The sequence below is a fragment of the Lagenorhynchus albirostris genome, chromosome 14 (assembly GCF_949774975.1).
Source record: "Lagenorhynchus albirostris chromosome 14, mLagAlb1.1, whole genome shotgun sequence".
NCBI lineage: Eukaryota > Metazoa > Chordata > Mammalia > Artiodactyla > Delphinidae > Lagenorhynchus > Lagenorhynchus albirostris.
Window position 1 is genome coordinate 26,688,837 of NC_083108.1, and position 20,694 is coordinate 26,709,530.

The 20,694-nt window shown below is 48.6% G+C and overlaps 2 protein-coding genes across 3 annotated transcripts in view; one reads left to right on the forward strand and one right to left on the reverse strand.

Moving 5' to 3' along the window:
* Positions 1-319: 319 nt before the first annotated feature.
* Positions 320-20,694, forward strand: part of LOXHD1 (lipoxygenase homology PLAT domains 1) — a 208,644-nt gene continuing 188,269 nt past the window's right edge. For both annotated transcript variants that reach the window (XM_060170427.1, XM_060170428.1), the window contains exons 1-4: positions 320-449; positions 6,968-7,082; positions 13,678-13,758; positions 15,669-15,853. In XM_060170427.1, coding sequence (XP_060026410.1) covers positions 320-449; positions 6,968-7,082; positions 13,678-13,758; positions 15,669-15,853 — 511 coding nt within the window. The remainder of the gene's footprint in view (positions 450-6,967; positions 7,083-13,677; positions 13,759-15,668; positions 15,854-20,694) is intronic.
* LOC132504002 (mth938 domain-containing protein-like) lies at positions 2,588-3,117 on the reverse strand. The gene has a single exon (XM_060120960.1). The coding sequence runs from the start codon at positions 3,011-3,013 to the stop codon at positions 2,627-2,629; it is 387 nt and encodes a 128-aa protein (XP_059976943.1). The 5' UTR covers positions 3,014-3,117; the 3' UTR covers positions 2,588-2,626.

The window sequence follows — 20,694 nt, forward strand, 5'->3', positions numbered from 1 at the left end:
GGCTTGATGTCACCTGATTCTGCATGAAAGGGGGAGGGGGCGGGTGGGAAGGAGGATAGCCTGTCCTCAGTCCCCATGAATAAGTCATGAGACCCAAAGAGAACGGCAGGTGCAGAGGAGGGGGCCAGAAATAAAGCAGCGAGGTTCTGCTCAGGGGCCAGCGAGGAGAGGGGAGCAGGGCAGCTGTGTGGGCATGTGTGGGCTCTGGCCCCCCCAGGCGTGTGCACGGGAGCTCCAGGTGAGAGGGCCGCGGGTCCAAGCAGGTACAAAGGGGTGGGCACCGTGAGCCAGTGAGTGGCAGGAAGGGACAGCCGGCAAAATGATGCCCCAGAAGAGAAAGAGGAGGAAGGAGGACATCGACTTTCTAGGCCTGTATGAGCAGGAGCTGCTGAGCTACGCCTCAGAAGATGACGAAGAGGAGCTGGAGCACGAGTACTACAAGGCCAAAGGTGTGCGGGGTCCTGGCCTGCGGGGCGGGGGCGCAGGCGGGGCCCGCGGGGGCGGCACCATCCTGTCCCTGGCTTTGAGGGAGGAACTTTAGGTTCCAACCCAACCCCTTTCTCGTGGATTATCCTGTTGGGTCTATCCTACACCCCCTTGGGGTACACTGGGGCCTCCACTGTAGCGAGGGTCACAGAGCCTGATTGGCACAGAATAGACTAGAACCGAGTGCCCACACTCTCCAGGTCCTACACGTCCCAGAAGCCATGTTCGCGCCTGGTCTCTGAGGTGTGGCCTGCGTCAGGCTGTGCAGAGGCCTGTGGGAAGAGACCTGGTCATCAGCGGGTGCCGAGCAGGGGCTGGGGGCCGCTCCCCACCGCGGCCGATGGAGGTGAGGGCCTGGGGCTTTGCAAGGCGATGGCCCCGGCCCACATGGGAGGGCAGTTGGTGCTTTGGACCCGGGCCCAGTCCTTCCGATCTCACCTTCCTCTGGGGTGTATGGGAGCTGCTTAGAAATGCTCTACCTTCTTGTCAGGTAAACCAGAGAAGGGGTGAACGGGGGACCCAGGAGCCGGTGTTGGCTTTTGCGGAGAGATTCTTTTTGCTTTGCTGTTTTTGTTGGTGTTGTTTTACTTTCACAGTTAAAAAAAAATATGATTGACTGTGAATGCCCATAGGCAGCGGACTTTATCACTCATAGGTCTGTTTTACTCCTCAATGCTGCCTGCCTGGCCCCTGAAGGCATTTAAATTCTCAGCGCTTCCTCTAAACTGGCTCACTTCTCCCTGTGAACACCAGACTCCCCCATTCATTCACCAGATAAGTATCGAATGCTTGCTCTGTGCCTGCCATGGGCTTGTTTGCCCTCCTTAATTCCTGTCTGCTGGGAGTTCCTTGATTATATCCGATTCTGTTGGGCTCGTGGCCTCAGCCATCCTGACCTCTGTGCGGGGAGTGGGGGTGGGGCTCCTTTATTTGTCCTGACTCCTAACCCAGCTCCCAGCACAGACCCCAGGCTCAGAGAAGGTGGTCGCTGCTATGGCACTTTGAGGCTGTGACTCTGCTGAAGCCTCTTTCCTGGCGTGGTGTCCTGGGCACCTTCGGGGGTGGAGGTGGGTACTGTGGGGAGGAAAGAAGGACCTAGAACAAGTGAGGTATTGCTGCCTTTCTCAGCGCGTGTGCTCCAAGCTCTGTCTGGTGGGGCTAGGGGCATTGAGGCTAGATGTGCGGGCAGCACCCATCACAAATACTCTCAGCTTTGGGGTGATTTGCCCCAGCCAGCACGCCTGCTGGTGAGAGCACTCGGAAACCTCTCATAGCCGCCATCCCATCCACTTCTGTTCATGGGTTCTGCCTGCCTTAGTGTGACGATGTGATCCTTCACAGCTTCCCTCTTCTTTTTACCCTTCTCAAAGCCTCTTTACTTCCATTCTCACTTGGAATCCTCAATATCCCCGAGAACAGTCAAGGCAGGTGTGATTAGTCTCAGGTTAAGGACTGAGGCTCCGAGAACTGACGTGATGTCAACAAGGTCACAAGCAGGAGAGACAGGAACTTCAACGGTTCCCAAGACAAGTCCCCACTTCAGGCCACGATGCTGTTCGATAGAATCATGTATTTAATGCATCAGGCACCACGCTGAGCACTTTACCCACGTGGATCGGTTTAATCTTCACAACAACCCAACAAGGTGGGTTGGGTTCTTAAAATCTGCTTTTTCAGGTGAGGAAACTGAGGCACAGGGAAGTTAAGTAACATGCCTAAGATCCCAAAGCTAGGAAGTAACAGAGTTAGGATTTGAATCTTGCTGCTCCGGCTGGTCCTTACTCTTGTACTGTCCAATCTCGACTCTGCTGAAAATAGCTGGAGGAGAGCAGGCCAGGGTGGGTGCCATGCTGACGTTTCTAAGAGACACAGACCCACTGACTCCGCAGTCAGCTACAGGACTGGGCGATAAATGTGTAAGATTCTGACAGTAGTCACTGTCTGAACTTTACCTGCGCTGTCATTGTTACCCTCTCTGCTCTAGAACGATGTGTCGCCTACTCCCTTTGAGCACTGGGTTCCTGCATTATGTGGAGAATCTTGATGAGTGTGATGGGGAAGAAGAAGAAAGAGGAGGAAGGCCTAGGTTTTTTTGTTTTTTTTTTTTCATTGCTTAGTGATTTATTCTCTTAAGGCTCCATCAGCAGGTGGAATGGAAGACCCCTCCCACCCTGATGCCTTGGGTAACCAAGGCATTATACTCCTTCACTGCCTTCTCTGTCTGGAGGACCCGCACATCAATGCCTTTTTTCTTGAGGTATTCCTCAAGATTGATGGGGGTACCAGTTGATGGGGGTACCTTCAAGGCCTCACTCATCCCTCGGCCAATGACAAGGATCTGCACACCCTTCTTGACAACTTCCTCCACATCTGCAGGCTGCACACCAGGAGAATGCTCAGTTCCTGTTTCTCTCCAATCCCAAGCCCGACTTCCCCCTGGCCACACTTTGCAGTCCTTATAGATTTTAGTAGAGCCGTGTACTTTCATTTGCCCCCATGAGAGGGAAGCAATTTCAGGGGAAGACATAAGGAACTTAATTGAACTCCAACGCCCTCTCTCCAAGGAGCAGCGATCTCGAACGGCTCCCTGCTTTACCTCTCACCTTTGCTCCATAGGACCCGGCTAGGCGATCCCCCGGAAGGCCTAGGTTTTCTTCTCTGTTCTTCAGGTCGCCTCCAGGCTACACTGGAGTTTACCAACAGCCAGAGGAAGGAGAGCAGCTTCCCTCCATGCTCTGAGGGTAGGCTGAGGCTGGTGCACTGGTCTACCTCCTGACTAATACAGGGCCCATGAGGGGAAGAGAGTGACTCCTACCAGAATCTGGGATCCGAAGGGACCTCAGAGGTCATGCTGCACAAGCTTCTAGCCCTGGGGCCCTTTCCTCTCCTGTATCCCAGACGGGGCTACCCAGCGTCTGTTGGAATACAGTTTCCCAAGGCAGCCTTCCTTCTTGGGGATGTTGTTAATGGAGATGATGGTAGTGATGTTGAAGATGATATTGATGTTGATGATGACAACAGTGGAGATGATGATGGTGATGTGATGATGGTAACAGTTTACCACTTATGGAATGTATATCTTTCATCCAGCTGCGAAGGAGTGTCTGTAAGATAAATTCCCAGAAGTGGAAATATGCTAGGTCAATGAGTATGAAAGTTGAAAACTTTGTTTTATTTGATTTAATCCTTATGATAATCCTTCAAGAAAGAAATTCTCTCTCTTTCGATGATAAGGAAAATGAATCCCAGTAAGAAATTTGGTTGAAATCATACAGCCAGTATGGTAGAATTGAGATTTACATACTGGTCAATTTATTTCCATAGTCCACATTCATTTCATTGATTGTTTCATTCATTCATTTGTTTTTTCATTCATTCATCCATGTAATTATTTATCGAGCATCTCCCATTTGTCATGCTCTGTGCTAGGAGCAACCCTTGTTGCTGTTGGCAGTTCTTCTTGTGCTGACCAGGGGATGTTACTAGTTGGGACCCTCCTCTCCGGACCAAACAGAGTTTTGTGTCTTTCATGAGATATCCGTCTTCTCTAAGATAGTTCTTCAGCTGTCTGAACTTTTTAAATTAAAAATTTTAAATTGAAGAATAATATACATATTATATATATGTATATACAGCACATTATAGAATATATATAATATGTATGTGCACATATAAATTATATATGTAATATATATAATTAGCACAAAACTCAAAAAGGAACAGCTGATGAATTTTTACACATGTGCATGCTTGTGTAACCACCATTCAGAACAGGACACAACATTTCTAACCTCCTGAAAGCTCCTTTAAAATTCTTCCCAGAGGTAATGGCCCTCCTGATTCTATCACATACATTAGTTGTTTGGTTTTTTTTTGCGGTACGTGGGCCCCTGACTGTTGTGGCCTCTCCCGTTACGGAGCACAGGCTCCGGACGCGCAGGCCCAGAGGCCATAGTTCACAAGCACAGCCGCTCCGCGGCACGCGGGATCCTCCCGGACCGGGGCACGAACCCGCGTCCCCTGCATCGGCAGGTGGACTCTCAACAACTGCGCCACCAGGGAAGCCCCACATACATTAGTTTTTTGCTCTTGAGCTTCATGGGAATTTTAATTTGCATTTCCCTTATGAATAATGATGCTGAGCCCTTTTCCCTATGTTTATGGGCCATTTGGATATCCTCTTTTATGACATGCCTATTTAAGTCTTTTGCCCATTTTTCAACTTTATTGAAATATAATTAACAATAAAAGGAATCTACTTTAAAAGTGCCATTTGATGGGTATTGACAAATGTATACATCTATGTAACCACTAGCACCATTTATCTATAGGGCATTTAAATTATCCCTCAAAAGTTCCACGTGCCCCTTCCCAGGCAATTCCCCCTAACTTCAACCCTAGGCAACCATGCTCTGCTTTCTGTTAAAACAGATTAAAGTTCACAGAGATGGCATTACATATCGTGTAGTGCTTTGTGTTTGACTTCTTTTGCTCCACATCGTGTGTCTGAGATTCATCCGTATTGCATATGTCAGTTGTTCGTTCCTTTTTATCACTGAGTAGGATTCCACTGTCTGGATATACCACACTTTTAAAAATTCATTCACTTGTTGATACATTTAGGTTGTTTTTCCAGTTTAGAGCTATTATGAATACAGCTGCTATGAAAGTGTGTGTGCAGATCTTTGTGTGGACATGTTCTTATTTCTCTTGGGTAAATACCTAAAAGGGGAATTTCTGGGTCTTATGGTAAGTGTATGTTTATCTTTAAAACAAATTATTGCCCATTAAAGCAATTGTCTGGTCTTTCTTTTTCTTACTGATTTGTGTAAATTCTTTACATTTTCTGAGTATGAGTCCGTTTTTGGCGACAGGCAGACCCCGGAGATATTGTGGATTCGGTTCCAGAGCCCAGCAATGAAGCAAATATCACAATAAAGCGAGTCATACCAATTTTTTGGTTTCCCAGTGCATATGAAAGTTATGTTTCACACCATACTGTAGTCTATTAAGTGTACAATAGCATTATGTCTAAAAAATGTCATACCTTAATTTAGAAATACATTATTGCTAAAAAATATGCTAACCATCGTCTGAGCCTTCGGCAAGTCAATCTTTTTGCAATAGTAACATCAAAGATTACTGATCATAGATCATCATAACAAATATAATAATAATGAAAAAGTTTGAAATATTGCGAGAATTACCAAAACGTGACAGAGACAGGAGTGAGCAAATGCTGAGTGAGCAAATGCTGTTGGAAAAATGGCACCGATAGACCTGCTTGACACAGGGTGGCCACAAACCCTCCATTTGTAAGAAACATGATATCTGTAAAGCACAATAAAGGGAATTGTGATAAAACAAGGTATTATGTGGGATGCCTGTGTGTGCATTCCAAATATCTTCTAGTCTGTGGCTTGCCTTTTCATTCTCCTGATGGTCTTAATTTTAACTGTCTAATTTATCATTTTTTAATGGTTAGTGTCCTATTTGAGAAGTAGCTCTGTACACTTGGGGCAGCTATGGAGGTAGTTTCTTTATCCCTCTCCCATACCCCAGACTCCTTTCTCTAAACCAGGCATCTCCAGGCCTATATGTCTTCTCTCATGTGATGTGGTTCTAGAATTTCCACCGTGCTGGTCATTTTCCTATGAACACTCAGTTGGGAAACATCCTTGTATATGTGCAAACCATATGGGCAACACTTCAGGTTCTGGAGTTATCTCAGGGAGGGCTTTAGGAGTTGTTTGCCGATCAGGAATCCCTGTGGTGTAGACTGTGAAGAATGAAGGCTTTGGTTATCACAAGAGACAGGGAGTCACACAAATATACTGCTTCCTTTCTCCCCCTCACGGGGACTTCCATCAGAACCAGGGACGTCAAAAGAAAAGACACCAACAGCAAACAGAACAAGCTTCAAGGGGACAAAGAGAGGGGAATTCCGTGCCCCTGCCTACAGGGACTCACTGGCAAAGTTCTGCATCCCCCCCACTAAGATGTGTTATCCTGAGATTGCCATGGCAACACCCAGGAGGTCACAGGAAGTGAGGCCTGCAAGGCAGCCTTGTGTAGAGGGCAGAGAGAAAAGTGAGAGCCAGGGACGGGCTCTGAAGAAGGTCTTGGCTAGGATGGCACCCATGTGCTGGGCTGGAAAGATCACAGACAGGCGTTGGGAGGCCTTGGGCTGGGCTCTGGTGTGCACATTGTGTATTGTGTGACCTGGGCTTGTCCCCTTGCCTGCAGGTTCCTTACCTGTAGAATGAATGTGCAGCATTAAGTGGGAGATTGTGGCGTCACAGCAGGGCTTGGTGTGGGTCTGACCCTGGCTCAGAGGCTTGTGGGCTGAAGCAGGGGTCCAGAGCGTGCTCTGGGGCTGGGCATCCCCCTGTGGATCCGGCAGGAGCTATGGCTTCTCCGAGTCCACATAGGATTCTGGGCTTTCGTCTGAGCCTGCGGTCTGTCTTCTTTCCTCCTGCAGTGTACGAGGTGGTCACAGCCACGGGGGATGTTCGTGGCGCAGGGACCAGTGCCAATGTCTTCATCACCCTTTTTGGAGAGAATGGGCTCTCTCCCAAGCTCCATCTTACCAGCAAGTGAGTACCAACTCAGCCTTGGTGGGGTCCCGGGCTGTTAGTGGGGGTTGATAAAGTTCTGGAACCCATGAGAGAAGACAGGTGTGTCCACAGGTGTATTAAGTGGTGTGGGCCTTGCTAACAACCGATCACGTGCCAGCCAGGCCCCTCCCAGTGATTTCCTTAGCTCCTCTCTTGATTTTTTTGTGTATAGTAATGCTTACTTTGGCTCTCAGAATTCCCAAGAATTCATATTAGCTGTCCTTTGATGTGGGAGCATAAGCCCTCAGGATCAAGAAACCTGGTCTAGGCCCAGCTTTACCATTTAGTTGCCGTATAACTTTGGTCAAATCTCTTGGCATCCAAAGCTTTGGCTTCCTCATATGTCATCTGGAAGTGATAATCCTCATCTTACCAAACTCATAGGACTTTTGGGAAGAGGGGACAAGGTCATGCATGTGAGGGAGCCACGAGCTTAAATGCTCTGCACCTACGTCTCACCTGGGACCAGCATCAAACTGAACCTGCCTGCCCGCTAACACACACTCAAGTCAGTGCGTGTGTTTGTGTAGATGTGCTTGTGTGTGCGTGTGTGTGCACACTTGTGCCCTCCATTTCATTGTGTCCCATTGAGAGCAGAGGCTGCTGTCTCTTCCTTTCCATCCCCTCCCCCCCACCACACATGTGCACACACAGTTACTACACATGGCAACATTCTAGCAGAATCGTGGCATTCCAGAGATGGCCAGGGACCTCACTGGTGGCCTGGGCAGCTGTATTTCACCCTGTGCTGAGTGGAACAGGGGATTGGTCAGCTGGTTTTGGGCTCCCAATACCCTAGCATTCCTCCCCCTGGAGGAGCTTGACTTATGTTTATCATATCCACCGAGTTTCTCAGTCAGATACTCTTTGCACCGTGGGCTCTGTAGCCAAGAAAAACTTGAAAACAACTAAATCTATTCCAACCTGCTCACGGGGCATCTGGGGCCTAGAGGGGAGTGGTGAGCAACTCTGAGTCATGGAACTTTTGATGGTAAAGCTGGTCCTCAAACCCCAGGGTCTTGATGCAGACATTTCCTCAAGCACATGACCCCGTGGCCCTAGAGGATGTGTGGGAGACTCCCCTGCAGGCCTCCTGGGGCTCCAGGGTGTGACCTCTGGGGTTTATAGCTTGACACCTCCAGGGGCGGCAGGCGAAACAGTAGAAAGGTGGGTCCACAGGCCAGGAGATCCACAAACTCTGTGCTTAGCAGACAGACCAGGCCCCAGTGGAACACATTTAACCTGAGGGCAGCCTCTGGTGTAAATGCGGCAGCATTGAGGCAGGCGTAACGTCCTATTTTGTCCATTTCCGCAGAACAGGGTACCTGCCCTCTTGTACTGCTTACACTGCCGAGTGACTCGCTTGTGGAAGCCCTTTGCTCCAGTGCTGTGGGCACGGTAAAGAGAATACATGAAATCCATCCTCTGCCATGTGTCCTCCCCGGAGTGCACCCCTCTAGGGAGAAGCCACTAGACCCTGGGGAGTTGGCCAGCTTCGTTTCTGGAGTCCCCAGCCTGTCTTTTTTTTTTTTTTTTTTTAACAAAAAGAGCCATTTCCCCTCTTGTGGTGGTTCCTCACTGGCTTTCCTCCTTTCATGCACCTGGACCCTCAGACTCTCCCCCCTCACCTTTTTCCTCTGTCAAAACACCTTCTCAGGAAGGTCCCCAGAGTCAACTTTTATAACCACATGTGAAGGTCTGTCACTGTGTCCCCTCGCCCTGGGAGTCTGAGTTCCAGCCTTCCTTCTCAGTGGGAAGGAAATCTGCGTCACGGTGAAGGGTCTCAGGCATGACTGAGCGGGCAGGGCCAGCAGGTCTCCGGGTGCTTCTGAAGCCACACAGAGGCAGCCAGCTTCGCTGAGATAGCCTGCATGTAGGAATCAACTTCCCCCCAATTACTCCACGGGTCTGCTGGTAGGGGTCCCTCCTGTACCTGTGTCCTGCTCCAAGCAGGGCATCAAGGGCACAGATTAGGCCAGGGTCCCAATCCGGCTGGCCCAGAGGGCTCTTCAGGGGCCCGCAGGAAATGGGTAGTTTCAGGGATACAGGCACGTTTGCAGCATCAGCTGTATGTCCTTGGAGAGGCTGGAGAGGTGATGCATAGCGGGATGCATAGGTGGACCCAGAGGATGACGGGAGGTCTGTTTCGTGCCTGCAGCACCTATCCCAGTGCTTTGCAAATAGAGCTCACTAGACGATTTGGTATCAGCGTGGCTAGAATAGGACTTCACAGGGAAGGATATGTGATCTGGACCTCGACAGGTGAAAAGGACTCATAGAGGAGGGGCAGAAAGAGGGTACTTTAGATGAGGGGGAACAGCTGAAAAAGTATGGAGGCCACAAGGGACACTGCAGACCAATGGGGGCTGGATGGGGACTTACCAGCTGCATGGAGGGGCGGAGAGGAGGGAGGTGGGAAAGGCAGGGGAGGACCAGACTGGAGAAAGCCTTGTGGAGGCTTGATGTACGGTGCAGACAAGAAGGGTTAATCTGACTGCGGTGAGCAGGGTAAACGGGGAGAGAGGAGACCAGAGTCTGGCTGCTGCAAGACCCGAGAAATTGTCTATAAAGAGAATCGCATAGACCCAATCCTCACCATCTGAGACCCTTCCAATTCAAGATGGAGATCTCGAGTCTGGGAGGGGAGTACTGCTTTCCGAGGAAGTCCAGGTTGCCGTGTAACCAGCATGCAGAGGCCACGGAGGTCCCCGAGCTCTGTGAGATTTAGATGCAGTTAGCCCAGCCCAGCCCTCACCCTCAGCAGTCCCTGGGGTCTGGCCCACTGGTCTCGCAATCTCCTGTCCTCTCACTGTCTGCTGCTGTTCCCTCCTGGCCACACTGTGTCACCCCAAACCCACACCCACACCCCTGTGTCAACTGGAACTGAGCTCCTTTTCCTTGTTTTACACCCACAAACACGCACACATACATCCACGCAAGCACACATATACACATGCACACGTGCACACACGCACACACAAAATACTAGGCATTTTGGTGTGCATCAGACTCCACTGATAACTCGGGGTGCCAGAGTTCACATGGAAGCAACACAGACAACTTAAAATGGAATATTAGATAGACCCCCCGCCTGCCCGCACCAAGATCTTAAAGTTAAGCCACCACCCTTCCTGGAAGTTCTCCCCAACCCCTTTCTCTGCAGCCTCTGGCCGTGTCTCTCACCCCACCTTTCTCTCCTGCCTCTCCCTCGTCCTCTTTCTTCTCTCTCCCATCAATTCCACTCTTTCTTGTGGCCTTTCTCCTCTGCCCCAGGCCTTTACCTTCTACTCCCGGGTGGCTTATTAGGATTTTTTATTCTCCAATACAAAATAATTCCTGCTGCAAGAAGAGCCTCGGTGCCTGACGTTAAAATGCGGACGGGTCTCACCCTCATGGTCTGGGGTCTAAATTCCTCGGCACACGTTGGACCCTCTCTTAGGCAGCAAAGAGTGGGACACGTTCACTTCATTCCCCTGCTAGCTGACCTCCGCCCTGACCTCCACACTAGCGAAGTACCAACAGCTCTGGATCCCAGAGGAAGCCCCCTTCCCCGTTACCCAGGACCACCCCCAACAATGAGTCACATGCTTAGGATATGGCAAAAGGATGGGATCTCATGTATCTTTTGGAACACGGTTCTCCTGTTGAGAATTCACCAACTGCAAGTGTGGTAGAATCCTGGCATTTTAGTCTGCTGGCTCTGCCCAGGGGGTAGCTAAAATGCCCTGTGCTGCCTGGAAAGGGTGGGATCCCTGGGGAACGGCAGGCACGGGCAGGGAGCTGTGTCCTGCATTTGACGATTGACCAGGAGCTGTGGAAAACCTGCCATCTCCCACAAGGAAATGTGAAGAAGTGTCTATTTCTGATGTTTCTTTGGCCAGGGACCTCTGTCGTTTGCTGTTTCCACACCGCCTTCAGTCAGTTTTCTGAAACCCACCAGCATTTGCATTCTGACTTATTGGAAGGGGGGATTTCGGAGTCTGACCCCAAGTGGGCTGGGGTTGGAGCTCATCTGGGATTGTTTTGGCCCCTCCCTGAGAGGAGGGAGTCTGTAGAGCCCTGTGTCTGCAGTCCTTTGCTTTCCCTTCTCTGAAGAGAGACCCCTGAAATGCAGAAGGCTTTGCTCTCGTCCGCCAGGATATTGGTCTCCATGTCGTAAACACTGTGGATGATTGCGTCACATCCTGTGGTGCCCTGGATGCTCCAGTGTGGTCCTGAGAGAGCGTGGAGCACGCCTTCTGCCCATCCCGGCAAACCTTTCCTCCTCGTTTCCCTTCTTCCACCTCGCTTTTTAAAATGTCTTTTTTGAGTGACTGTAAAGCAGCATGGTCGATTATTTAACAAACACGCTGGAAAGCGCCAACCCACATTCCACTTGGTCGCGCGTGCAGGGCCTTTTTGAAGGTGCAGAGCTCCCCTTGCTGGATGCAGCTGCTGAAGCTGGAACTCTTACGAGAAGCACCCTAAAAAGCCAGCTGCTTTCCGTCCAAATCACACCTTGTGTTTTCTTTTCCAAATCATCCTCCACTTCCCCTACTCATTGGCATTGGTTGTTTCCCAAATTCCATGCACCCTCAGCAGATGAAGCCCAGCGAGCCTCAAATTCATTCCGAAGAATTCACCACAAGCAGCTGTGGGCTGGATGGAGCGGGGGGTTCTGAAACAGGGGACTGTACTTTTTTCATAATTACGAAATCAAGATGTGCTTCCTTCAGAAAACTGAAAAAAATGAACACAAGAATAAATAACCAGCACTTCATAATAGTCTTATTATGTAGACATGATGTTTTGTATAAATCCTCCCCCTCTTTATTGTTTTTAAATGAACTTGGTGTCCTTTTTGTATTAGTTGTTGTTTATACATTCTATTTTTAACCTGCTTTTTCTTTTAAGCCTATTTCATAAACCTGTTTCTGTTGTATTAAATACTCTTTCACAATAGGATTTTTAATGGCTGCATAATATTCCATCATAGAGCTTCCCAGGGTGACTGCTTTGTAGGGTATTTATATGATATAGAGACTCCTGTCAATTCTAAAAATCGATTTCCTTGTCTTGTATACTGAAACAGAAAATACCTCTTATTCATTTCCTTGTTTCCCATTCACACAGTCCTGATGCACATAATCGATGTTCACGTGTTTTGCAAGTCATTTAACAACTGCTTTGACTCTGCAACAGGATACAGGCCATGTTGTCACTCGCCCTTGGAAGTGAGATTCTGACAGGTCCATGTCGCCAGCCTGGGGGCGGGCCTTTTCACTCCAGCAAAACCCGGAATTTCCCGCCGCTCTCTCCTCCCGCTCTGTTCCCCGGGCTACACCACTGGGGGCTCTTCTCCCTGACAAGGCGGCCTCGGTGCACATTTTTACCTGATTTTGTGAGCTCTGCACTGCTTTAGGAGGGCCCTGGGCCCCATGTCTCATGCTGTGCCCACCATAAGGAAATATCTCCCCAGACCAGACTGTTTGCCAGAGTGGGTCTGTTTGCAGAATCACAGCTTCTGGGTCTCTAGAACCTTAAAAGCCTTCCATTACTGAGAGAGTCTGAGCCTTTGCTGCCTTGGGGAGGAGGCCTTTCACCTCCCACTTTATCTTGAAATATGTGATGGCCAATGAACAGACATATCTTCTGCGTTTTTCTTTTCCTACGGGCTGTGTGCTGGTGCTGAAAGCTCTGGCCGGCAGCACTGAGGGAGGTCCACAGCTCTCAGCCCTGTGAGGCCTTCACTGTGGTAGCAGGAAGAGCTGCAAGCAGGCCTGGGCTCAAGCGGCGGGCGTCCTGGCCTACACAGAGGACAGAGCAGATGTCCACGTGAGATTCAGGCTTCCACTCCCAGAGGACTCGGTGCTCCAGCCTTCCTGTGTCTAAGCTGATGGATGCTAGGACGCTCCCGAGTCTGGACTTGCTTGGGCATCTCATTGAGAAACATCTCAGGTGCACTTGCTTCTGTTTGCACCCTCTGTGGGATGCCAGACATGCATTCCCTCACTGCCCCCACTTCCCTGGTCACTGGTTTGTGTTGAATGTTTCCTTCCTTGGAATGGCAGGACCATGGCCCACCACCCAAGGTTTGCATCCACTTGGGGCTGCCATTGCAACTCTTCCCAGCAAGAGCAAGGCAGGTGAGGAGGAGAGGCCAGGAGGCCTGCAGACCCAAGAGCACCATGGCATTTATCACACCTTCCTTCCTCCTCCACTCTCCCAACCCAGAGCAACCACAGAGCATTGGATCATGACTTTGGGAGCCAGGTTCTGGTCCCAGCTCTGCTACCAACTAGCAATTTACTTGTTTGTAAAATGGGGCTAATGTTGCCCACCATGCTTGCCTTAATGATACATAGCAAGGATCCCATAAGAACCTGGGCGTGAAAGCAAGGAATGAATACTAACCATCCTTGCCCTCCACCTCTCCAAACCATGTCAGAAAGGAATCTCAGAATGGGATTGGCTGGCAGTAGCACTTCCTGGAGTGGGATGGTGGAGGAAGTAGGGGGATGCCAGCCTTTGGCTCTCCTCCAGGGCCTGTGAACCAAGTGCTGGTCTGTGCTAACTGTGCACACCTTCACTGCAGGAGCAAATCTGCCTTTGAGAAAGCCAACGTCGATGTGTTCCGGGTGAGAACCAATAATGTGGGCCTCATCTACAAAATCAGGTGAGAACTTGGCCCCTGACCAGGTTGGGTGAGAGGAAGGCAAGTAGAATAGGAACTGATTTCACTACTGACACTTTTGGGTGTTGATTGCTCTCCTGACGTCATCTGAGGGGTGACCAAAGGCCCAAATCTTTCCCTCCCACTCTGAGTCATTGTGCCCTAAATTTGCCCATTAGAGTTTCACTTCTTTGGGTTAAGACAACTTGAGACAATTTTTCACACACTTGGGAAATATGCTCTGAGAAACCCTAGCAAAGTGGTTAGTAGACTCAGTCCAGATTGCCTTCGTTCAAATTTCTGCCCTGCCATTTACCAGTTGTGGGACTTTGGGTAGGTTTCCTCTCCAGGCCTCAGTTTCCTTGTCTGTAATAATGGTGCCCAGCTCCTAGGGCACCATTAGAGTTAGTAAGAATTCAATGAGTCAGTGTTTAGAATATTAACTGGCATACAGTAAGCGCCCAGTGAGTGTTAGAGATGCCAGGTCACATTGCAGGATGCCTTTTGACAGAGATCTCCCCTAATCTTGCTCTGTCTGGTGGAGTTTTTGTGAATGTGTGGGGAGGGATAACTCTGCCAGCCTGGTTGCTAAGGAACAGCCTTCAATTGCCCCTGTTTGCCCCCCCCCCCACCTACTACCACCCCCAATCAGGTCATGCCCATTTGCCAGCATGTCAAGATCACTTATGGTCTGACTGTACCCAGACTAGAGGGCCTGGACAGAAGGGAAATGCTGCCTCCATTCAGTCCTTGTTTTTTTTTTTTCCTCCCACTAGAAAATATAGGGCCATGAACTCTCTTTACTGGGAAAATAAGAGACTTATGAGGGCCCTGGCACCGGTTGTGTGGGGAAAGGGGGTTATGAACACGGAAGGGGCTCTTATGGGGGAGGGTTGGGAAGAAGGTGTCAGTGTGTGGGAAAGGCAGCCACTAAGCTGAGGTCCACTATGTGCCAGGCTCCATGCCGGGCAGAGGCATGCATCCTTGGGTATATCATGTGTGTCATCCATGTGTGTGTTGTCTTGGACTGTGGTTGTCCCGTTAAGACCTGCAAGTTGTAAGGCCTCACTGTGATGGGATGCTTGGTGCAAAGTGAGGTCGTCCAAGGGTCAAGTTCTGGGGAAGAAACTGGGCCTCAAAGAGAAAACTGGACTGCCAAGGATGAAGAGGACTGTAGGAAGTGGCAGAAGATAATGGGGGCCAGATTTTGAAAAGTCTGGATCTCTGCTGCCCAGCTCAGCAGCCCCTGGCCCCACGGCGCTATTGATCACTCTAATGTGGCTAGCCCAAACCAGATGCACTGTGTGTGCAAAAACACACCAGGTCTTTGGAAAACTAGTATGAAGTAAAGGATGTAAGATAGCTCATTAATAGATGTTTACACGGTTACCCACTGAAATGATAAGTGGATTAAACAAATTATATTATTAAAATTAGTTTCACCAGTGTCTTTCTTTTTCAATGTGGCTACTAGAAAATCTAAAATTACCTATCTGGCTCACACATGAAGCTCATGTGATATTTCTATGGGGCAACACCAGTCCTATGTGGCCATGGGGGATCCTCTGGGTGGTGGGACTGAGGATCTGGGGTGCGGGGGTGTGTCTGGGAGTCAGGGAGAGAGGGGAAGCTCAAGATGGTCCCGCTGCAAGCCTTAGCAATCCTGGATTTTCCATGGAAGGCAATATCTCCTTGTGGGCAATGTAACGATGCAACATTCATTCATAAGCTCATCCACCTTGCAAGGAGTCCCCACTTTGTAGATAAGGAAACTGAGGTTGGAGAGGTAAAGTAACAACAACATCAAAATGATTAAACCTCTCTTTGGAACAAACATTGGGGTATTTCGGTATGGAAGGGGCATCGTTTCTGTTCTGCCAGTGACGGTGCGGGTGTCTGTTTCTGCACACCAGGATCGAGCATGACAACACAGGTTTGCACGCCAGCTGGTACCTGGACCGTGTGATTGTGACCGACATGAAGCGGCCTCACCTCCGTTACTACTTCAACTGCAACAACTGGCTGAGCAAGGTGGAGGGTGACCGCCAGTGGTGTCGCGACCTGTTGGCCAGCTTCAACCCCATGGACGTGCCCAGAGGTCAGTGCCCAGGCTGGCTTGCCCACCATACCTCCCTGCCTGCACTGGGCTCACCCAGGCCTCTGTCTTGTTCTGGGCAGCCCCATCACCCCTTGCCACCTCTTCCTGTTGGCTAGGGCCCAGGGGAAGCCCCAGCTTTTCCTTGGGTCCCTCCCAAGAGCAAGTTCTGGGGGCTCATGGAAGTGGGAGATGCAGGAGGTCCTGGAGCCGTGATGGAGGAATGGGCACAGCCCTGAGTGTACCCTATGTTTTCAACAGCTCTTGTTGATGAGTATCTATGGAGCGTTCTCTCTGAGTTCAAAGGCAGTTTTCCCTGTCTTCCTGTTCCCTAGCTTTTTTTCTGATGACCAAAGAAGGTGAGTTCCAGCCAGGGGGTCATGGTGGATGTGAATCGCAATCTACAGCTTCCAGAGTTCCATCGTGCTGCCCCCAACTCCTCCTGATTTTATGAGGAGTGAAACAACTTATTTCAAGTGCATTTGGCCCAAATCCTTAAATTCAGTCATTTTTAGCTCTACAGGAAAAATGGGAGGCAGGGGATCAAAGCATATAAAAATGCACGTTGTATCTCATGTCCTATTTTATCACTCCTTTGTCACCTAAAGTCCTGACCTCACCTCACCCCATTATTGAACATATTTGTCTTTTCAAATAAGGGGACATCACATGTGGGTGCCGTCATCATAATAGCCTGATTGCACAGAGTCATGGGCCATCGGAGGGGAAAGGAACTTGGCGGCCAGGAGAAGAGAAGTGACTTTCTCACGGTCACCCAGTAGAACACATTTCACCTCCCAGCACGTACCCAGTGGTCTCCAAGTGCCACTGGCTCTTGCACCCCAGCTGAGCACATAAACATATCCTCTCTTCCAATGGACTTCAGCTCTCAATTTCTCTGTCTACCTCTTATGTCCCACCTCCCAGCTGACCTTGAACACTTGCCCCATTCCTCTGTTGTCCCCATCACAATAACCTGCAACTTCACTGATTCTTTTTTTAAAGATATGTTATCCATCTTTTACTACAAAAGCCAAATTTGATCATTGCAGAAAATTTAGAAAATATGGAAACACAATTATATAAGAAGAATACCTGTAATCCCATCACCTGGAAAAACATCACTGGTGAAATTTTTGCACACTTATTTCTAGTCTTTTCTATGAATATATAGTTTGAAAGGATGGGCTGTTACAACATCTCCTGTTTTAGAGCATGTATATTTCTAAGCCATTAAATGTCACTCAACACCCCTACTTGTAATGGCTCTGTAGCATTCTGGTGTAGGGAGATACCATCATTTATTCATTGAATCCTTTATAGTTGGACATTTATACTGTGTTCCCCCTCTAAATTTTTTGTTATTATAAACAATACTATTACGAACAATACACCTAAATCTTTGCACAGATAAATGATTCTTTCCTTAAGATAAATTCCTAAGTGGAGTTTCTAGGTCAGATAGAATACACAGGGTTAAGGCTTTTAATGGGTATTCCCAAAGTGTGCTAGAAAGGACCCATCAGTGCACAGTCCCACCAGCTGTGCAAGAGCACCCACTCCACTCAGCCTTGCCAACAGCTGGCAGTATTGTTTAATTTCCCAACTGGATGGGAACAGGGGCTTTTATTATGTTTTTTAATTAATTTTTTATTGGAGTATAGTTTATTTACAATGTTGTGTTACTTTCAGGTGTACAGCAAAGTGAATCAGTTATATGTATACATATATCCACTCTTTTTTAGATTCTTTTCCCATATAGGCCACTACAGAGTATTGAGTAGAGTTCCCTGTGCTATACAGTAGGTCTTTATTAGTTATCTATTTTATATATAGTAGTGTGTATATGTCAATCCTAATCTCCCAATTTATCCCTCCCCCCACTTACCCTCTGCTAACTGTAAGTTTGTTTTCTACATCTGTAACTCTATTTCTGTTTTGTAGACAAGTTTATTTGTACCCTTTTTTTAGATTCCACATATAAGCAATGTCATATGATATTTGTCTTTCTCTTTCTGAATTACTTCAGTCAGTAGGTCCATCTTCACTCTCTAGGTCCATCCATGTTGCTGCAAATGGCATTATTTCGTTCTTTTTATGGCTGAGTAATATTCCATTCCATTCCAATATTCCATTGTATATATGTGCCACATCTTCCGCATTGTATATATGTACCACATCTTCTTTATCCATTCCTCTGTTGATGTACACTTAGGCTGCTTCCATGTCCTGGCTATTGTAAATAGTGCTGCAATGAACATTGAGGTGCATGTATCTTTTCGAATTATGGTTTTCTCCAGTTATATTCCCAGGAGTGGGATTGCTGGATCATACAGTAACTGTATTTTTAGTTTTTTAAGGAACCTCCATACTGTTCTCCATAGTGGCTGTACCAGTTTACATTCCCACCTCTAGTGTAGGAGGGTTCCCTTTTCTCCACACCCTCTCCAGCATTTATTGTTTGTAGGTTTTTTGGTGATGGCCATTCTGGAAAAGGAGCTTTTCAATGTTCTCCCTTTGATTACTGGTGAGGTTGAACATTTTCATATGTTTATTGGCCATTTGTGGTGTGTGTGTGTGTGTGAATTGCCTGCCCATGCCCCCGTGCCTGTCTTTTCTATTGGGCTGAATTTCACCAATTCTCCTATAGACCTTAGGCACTTTAGTCCTTGATCCAGTCTCTTTATCAGGATCAATCCTTAGCAAATTGTCAAGCTTGCCATCTTTCTCTTTTGTTCTCTTAGTTTCCCCTTTCTTGGCCTTTTCCCTCCTTTTAGCTCCTTATCCAACCTTCTGCTTTGGTCACATGAAAATCCATTGCTCCACTGTTAGGAGAAGAGCTTCTGAAAATCACCATTGAGAAAGAATGAATTAACTCAGTGGTTCCCCAACTTTCCACAAGAACTGTCCAGGGTAGTGTTTTCTTAAAGTCTCTGAATCAGGCTGCCTAACTGGGCTCCCTACTCCTTTATGGGCTGGGGGGCATTGGGTTTTTAGTATTTCCAGGCTAGATTCTGGGAGAGGGAATGAAAAAAATGATCTTCATATATTCAGGGACTGTGTTGGTAAACAAAAGGTTAAGTTTCTTTTCTTTTCACCTGGAATTATACTAACTTGGTGTTTGGAGGTCTTTGATCATCAAAATGGGGAAGATAATTATTTCTTTATTCGTAGTTTGACAGATAAAAATGTTTCAAAATGTGTGATGTGGGCCACAATAGAAGGAGGAGAGAGGAAAGGGGGCATTTTCTGAGTGTATTCCATGCCCTCCTCCCCTTGTTCCCCTCTCCCCACCCCCAAGGGCCATCTCCTAGAGTTCTGGCTAACAATCAGCCGGAACTTTCTTTCATTCCGGCTCCTCAGGGAAGGTTGGTGTTCCAGGCTGACCGACCGACCCTTTGACCAAGGTGATCAGCAGATAATAGTGGAGTGGAGGGGACTGGGCCTTGATCAGTTTTCTAGATGGTTCCTCTACAGGGGATCTCGCATATCATGCTTAAAGACACAAGTGCCTGAGGGGAGCTTGCCCTCCCTGGTGCAGAAGCTAAGCCGAGGTGCACTGGAACTGCTGCCCCGGACAAGAATATCACCCTCGCCGCGTGGCACAGAGCCTGGCATTTCCTCTCTAGGCTTCTATTTAAGTATACTTTGGGGGAGGGACCCAACATGTTCCTACCACCTTGAGGGGAATGGCTGAGTCAGGGCTGTCCTCTTCCTCATGGAGCCACTGGCACGAGTATGAACAGAGACAGCAGGTTCAAGAAGAAGGAGGTAGGAGTCGACCAGCTCACAGTCATGTGGATGGAGGATCCGAGAACCTAGTTCTATTTCTTAGTTGTCAATCGGTTGGTAAAATCTGGCACCTTAAGGGAACCAGGCAATAGGACCAACCAAAAGGGCTTTGTCTTTTGGTCTTCTTTGCATCTGATCACCAGGCCTGGGGGGATGTTGCTGGGGCCTGGGGGCCCAGGCTGTTATATCTCCCCAATCCATCTGGGGTTCCCAAATCCCAGCCACTCACATTCCTCCTTCAAGACTTTTGCTTTATTCAAATATCACTTTCGTTATTATTATTCTTCTTTAACTCACTTTTTACAACTTATATTAACTTGTAAGTATATTTTAAAAAGAAAGTTGAGGGCTTCCCTAGTGGCGCAGTGGTTGAGAGTCCGCCTGCCGAGGGCTTCCCTAGTGGCGCAGTGGTTGAGAGTCCGCCTGCCGATGTAGGCGACACGGGTTCGTGCCCCGCCTGCCGATGTAGGCGACACGGGAAGATCCCACATGCCATGGAGCGGCTGGGCCCGTGAGCCATGGCCGCTGAGCCTGTGCGTCCGGAGCCTGTGCTCCTCAACGGGAGAGGTCACAACAGTGAGAGGCCTGCGAACTGCAAAAAAAAAAAAAAAAAAGTGGATCTAGCTATCGTTAAAAACTTTATTGTTATCCTTTGCTACAAACATCAAGGATAATTAGCACATATTAAAATAAATATGCAACATTAGATAAGCCTCATGTATCACCCCTAGCATCCCACATACCACCAGTGGTGTGCAAACTGCATCCTTGGAAACACTACCAGCTCTGCTCTGAGAGAAAGGGAAAGCAGAGGCCAGGAGGGAGGGGAGGAGGGCTGCGAAGGTATCTGGGCTCTCCTCTTCATGAGTCTTTGCTTCGCTTTGTCCTTGCCACACTTCTGGGGGTGGGGGTGAGGGAAGGCAGGCAGGTGTTAATTATACAAATGAGTAAACTGAGGCCCGGGAGGTGGTGACTCATCCAAGATCAGACAGCCAATCACTGACAGAGCTGGGACTAGAAGGCAGGGCTACTAGTTGTTGGTGGAATGTGCC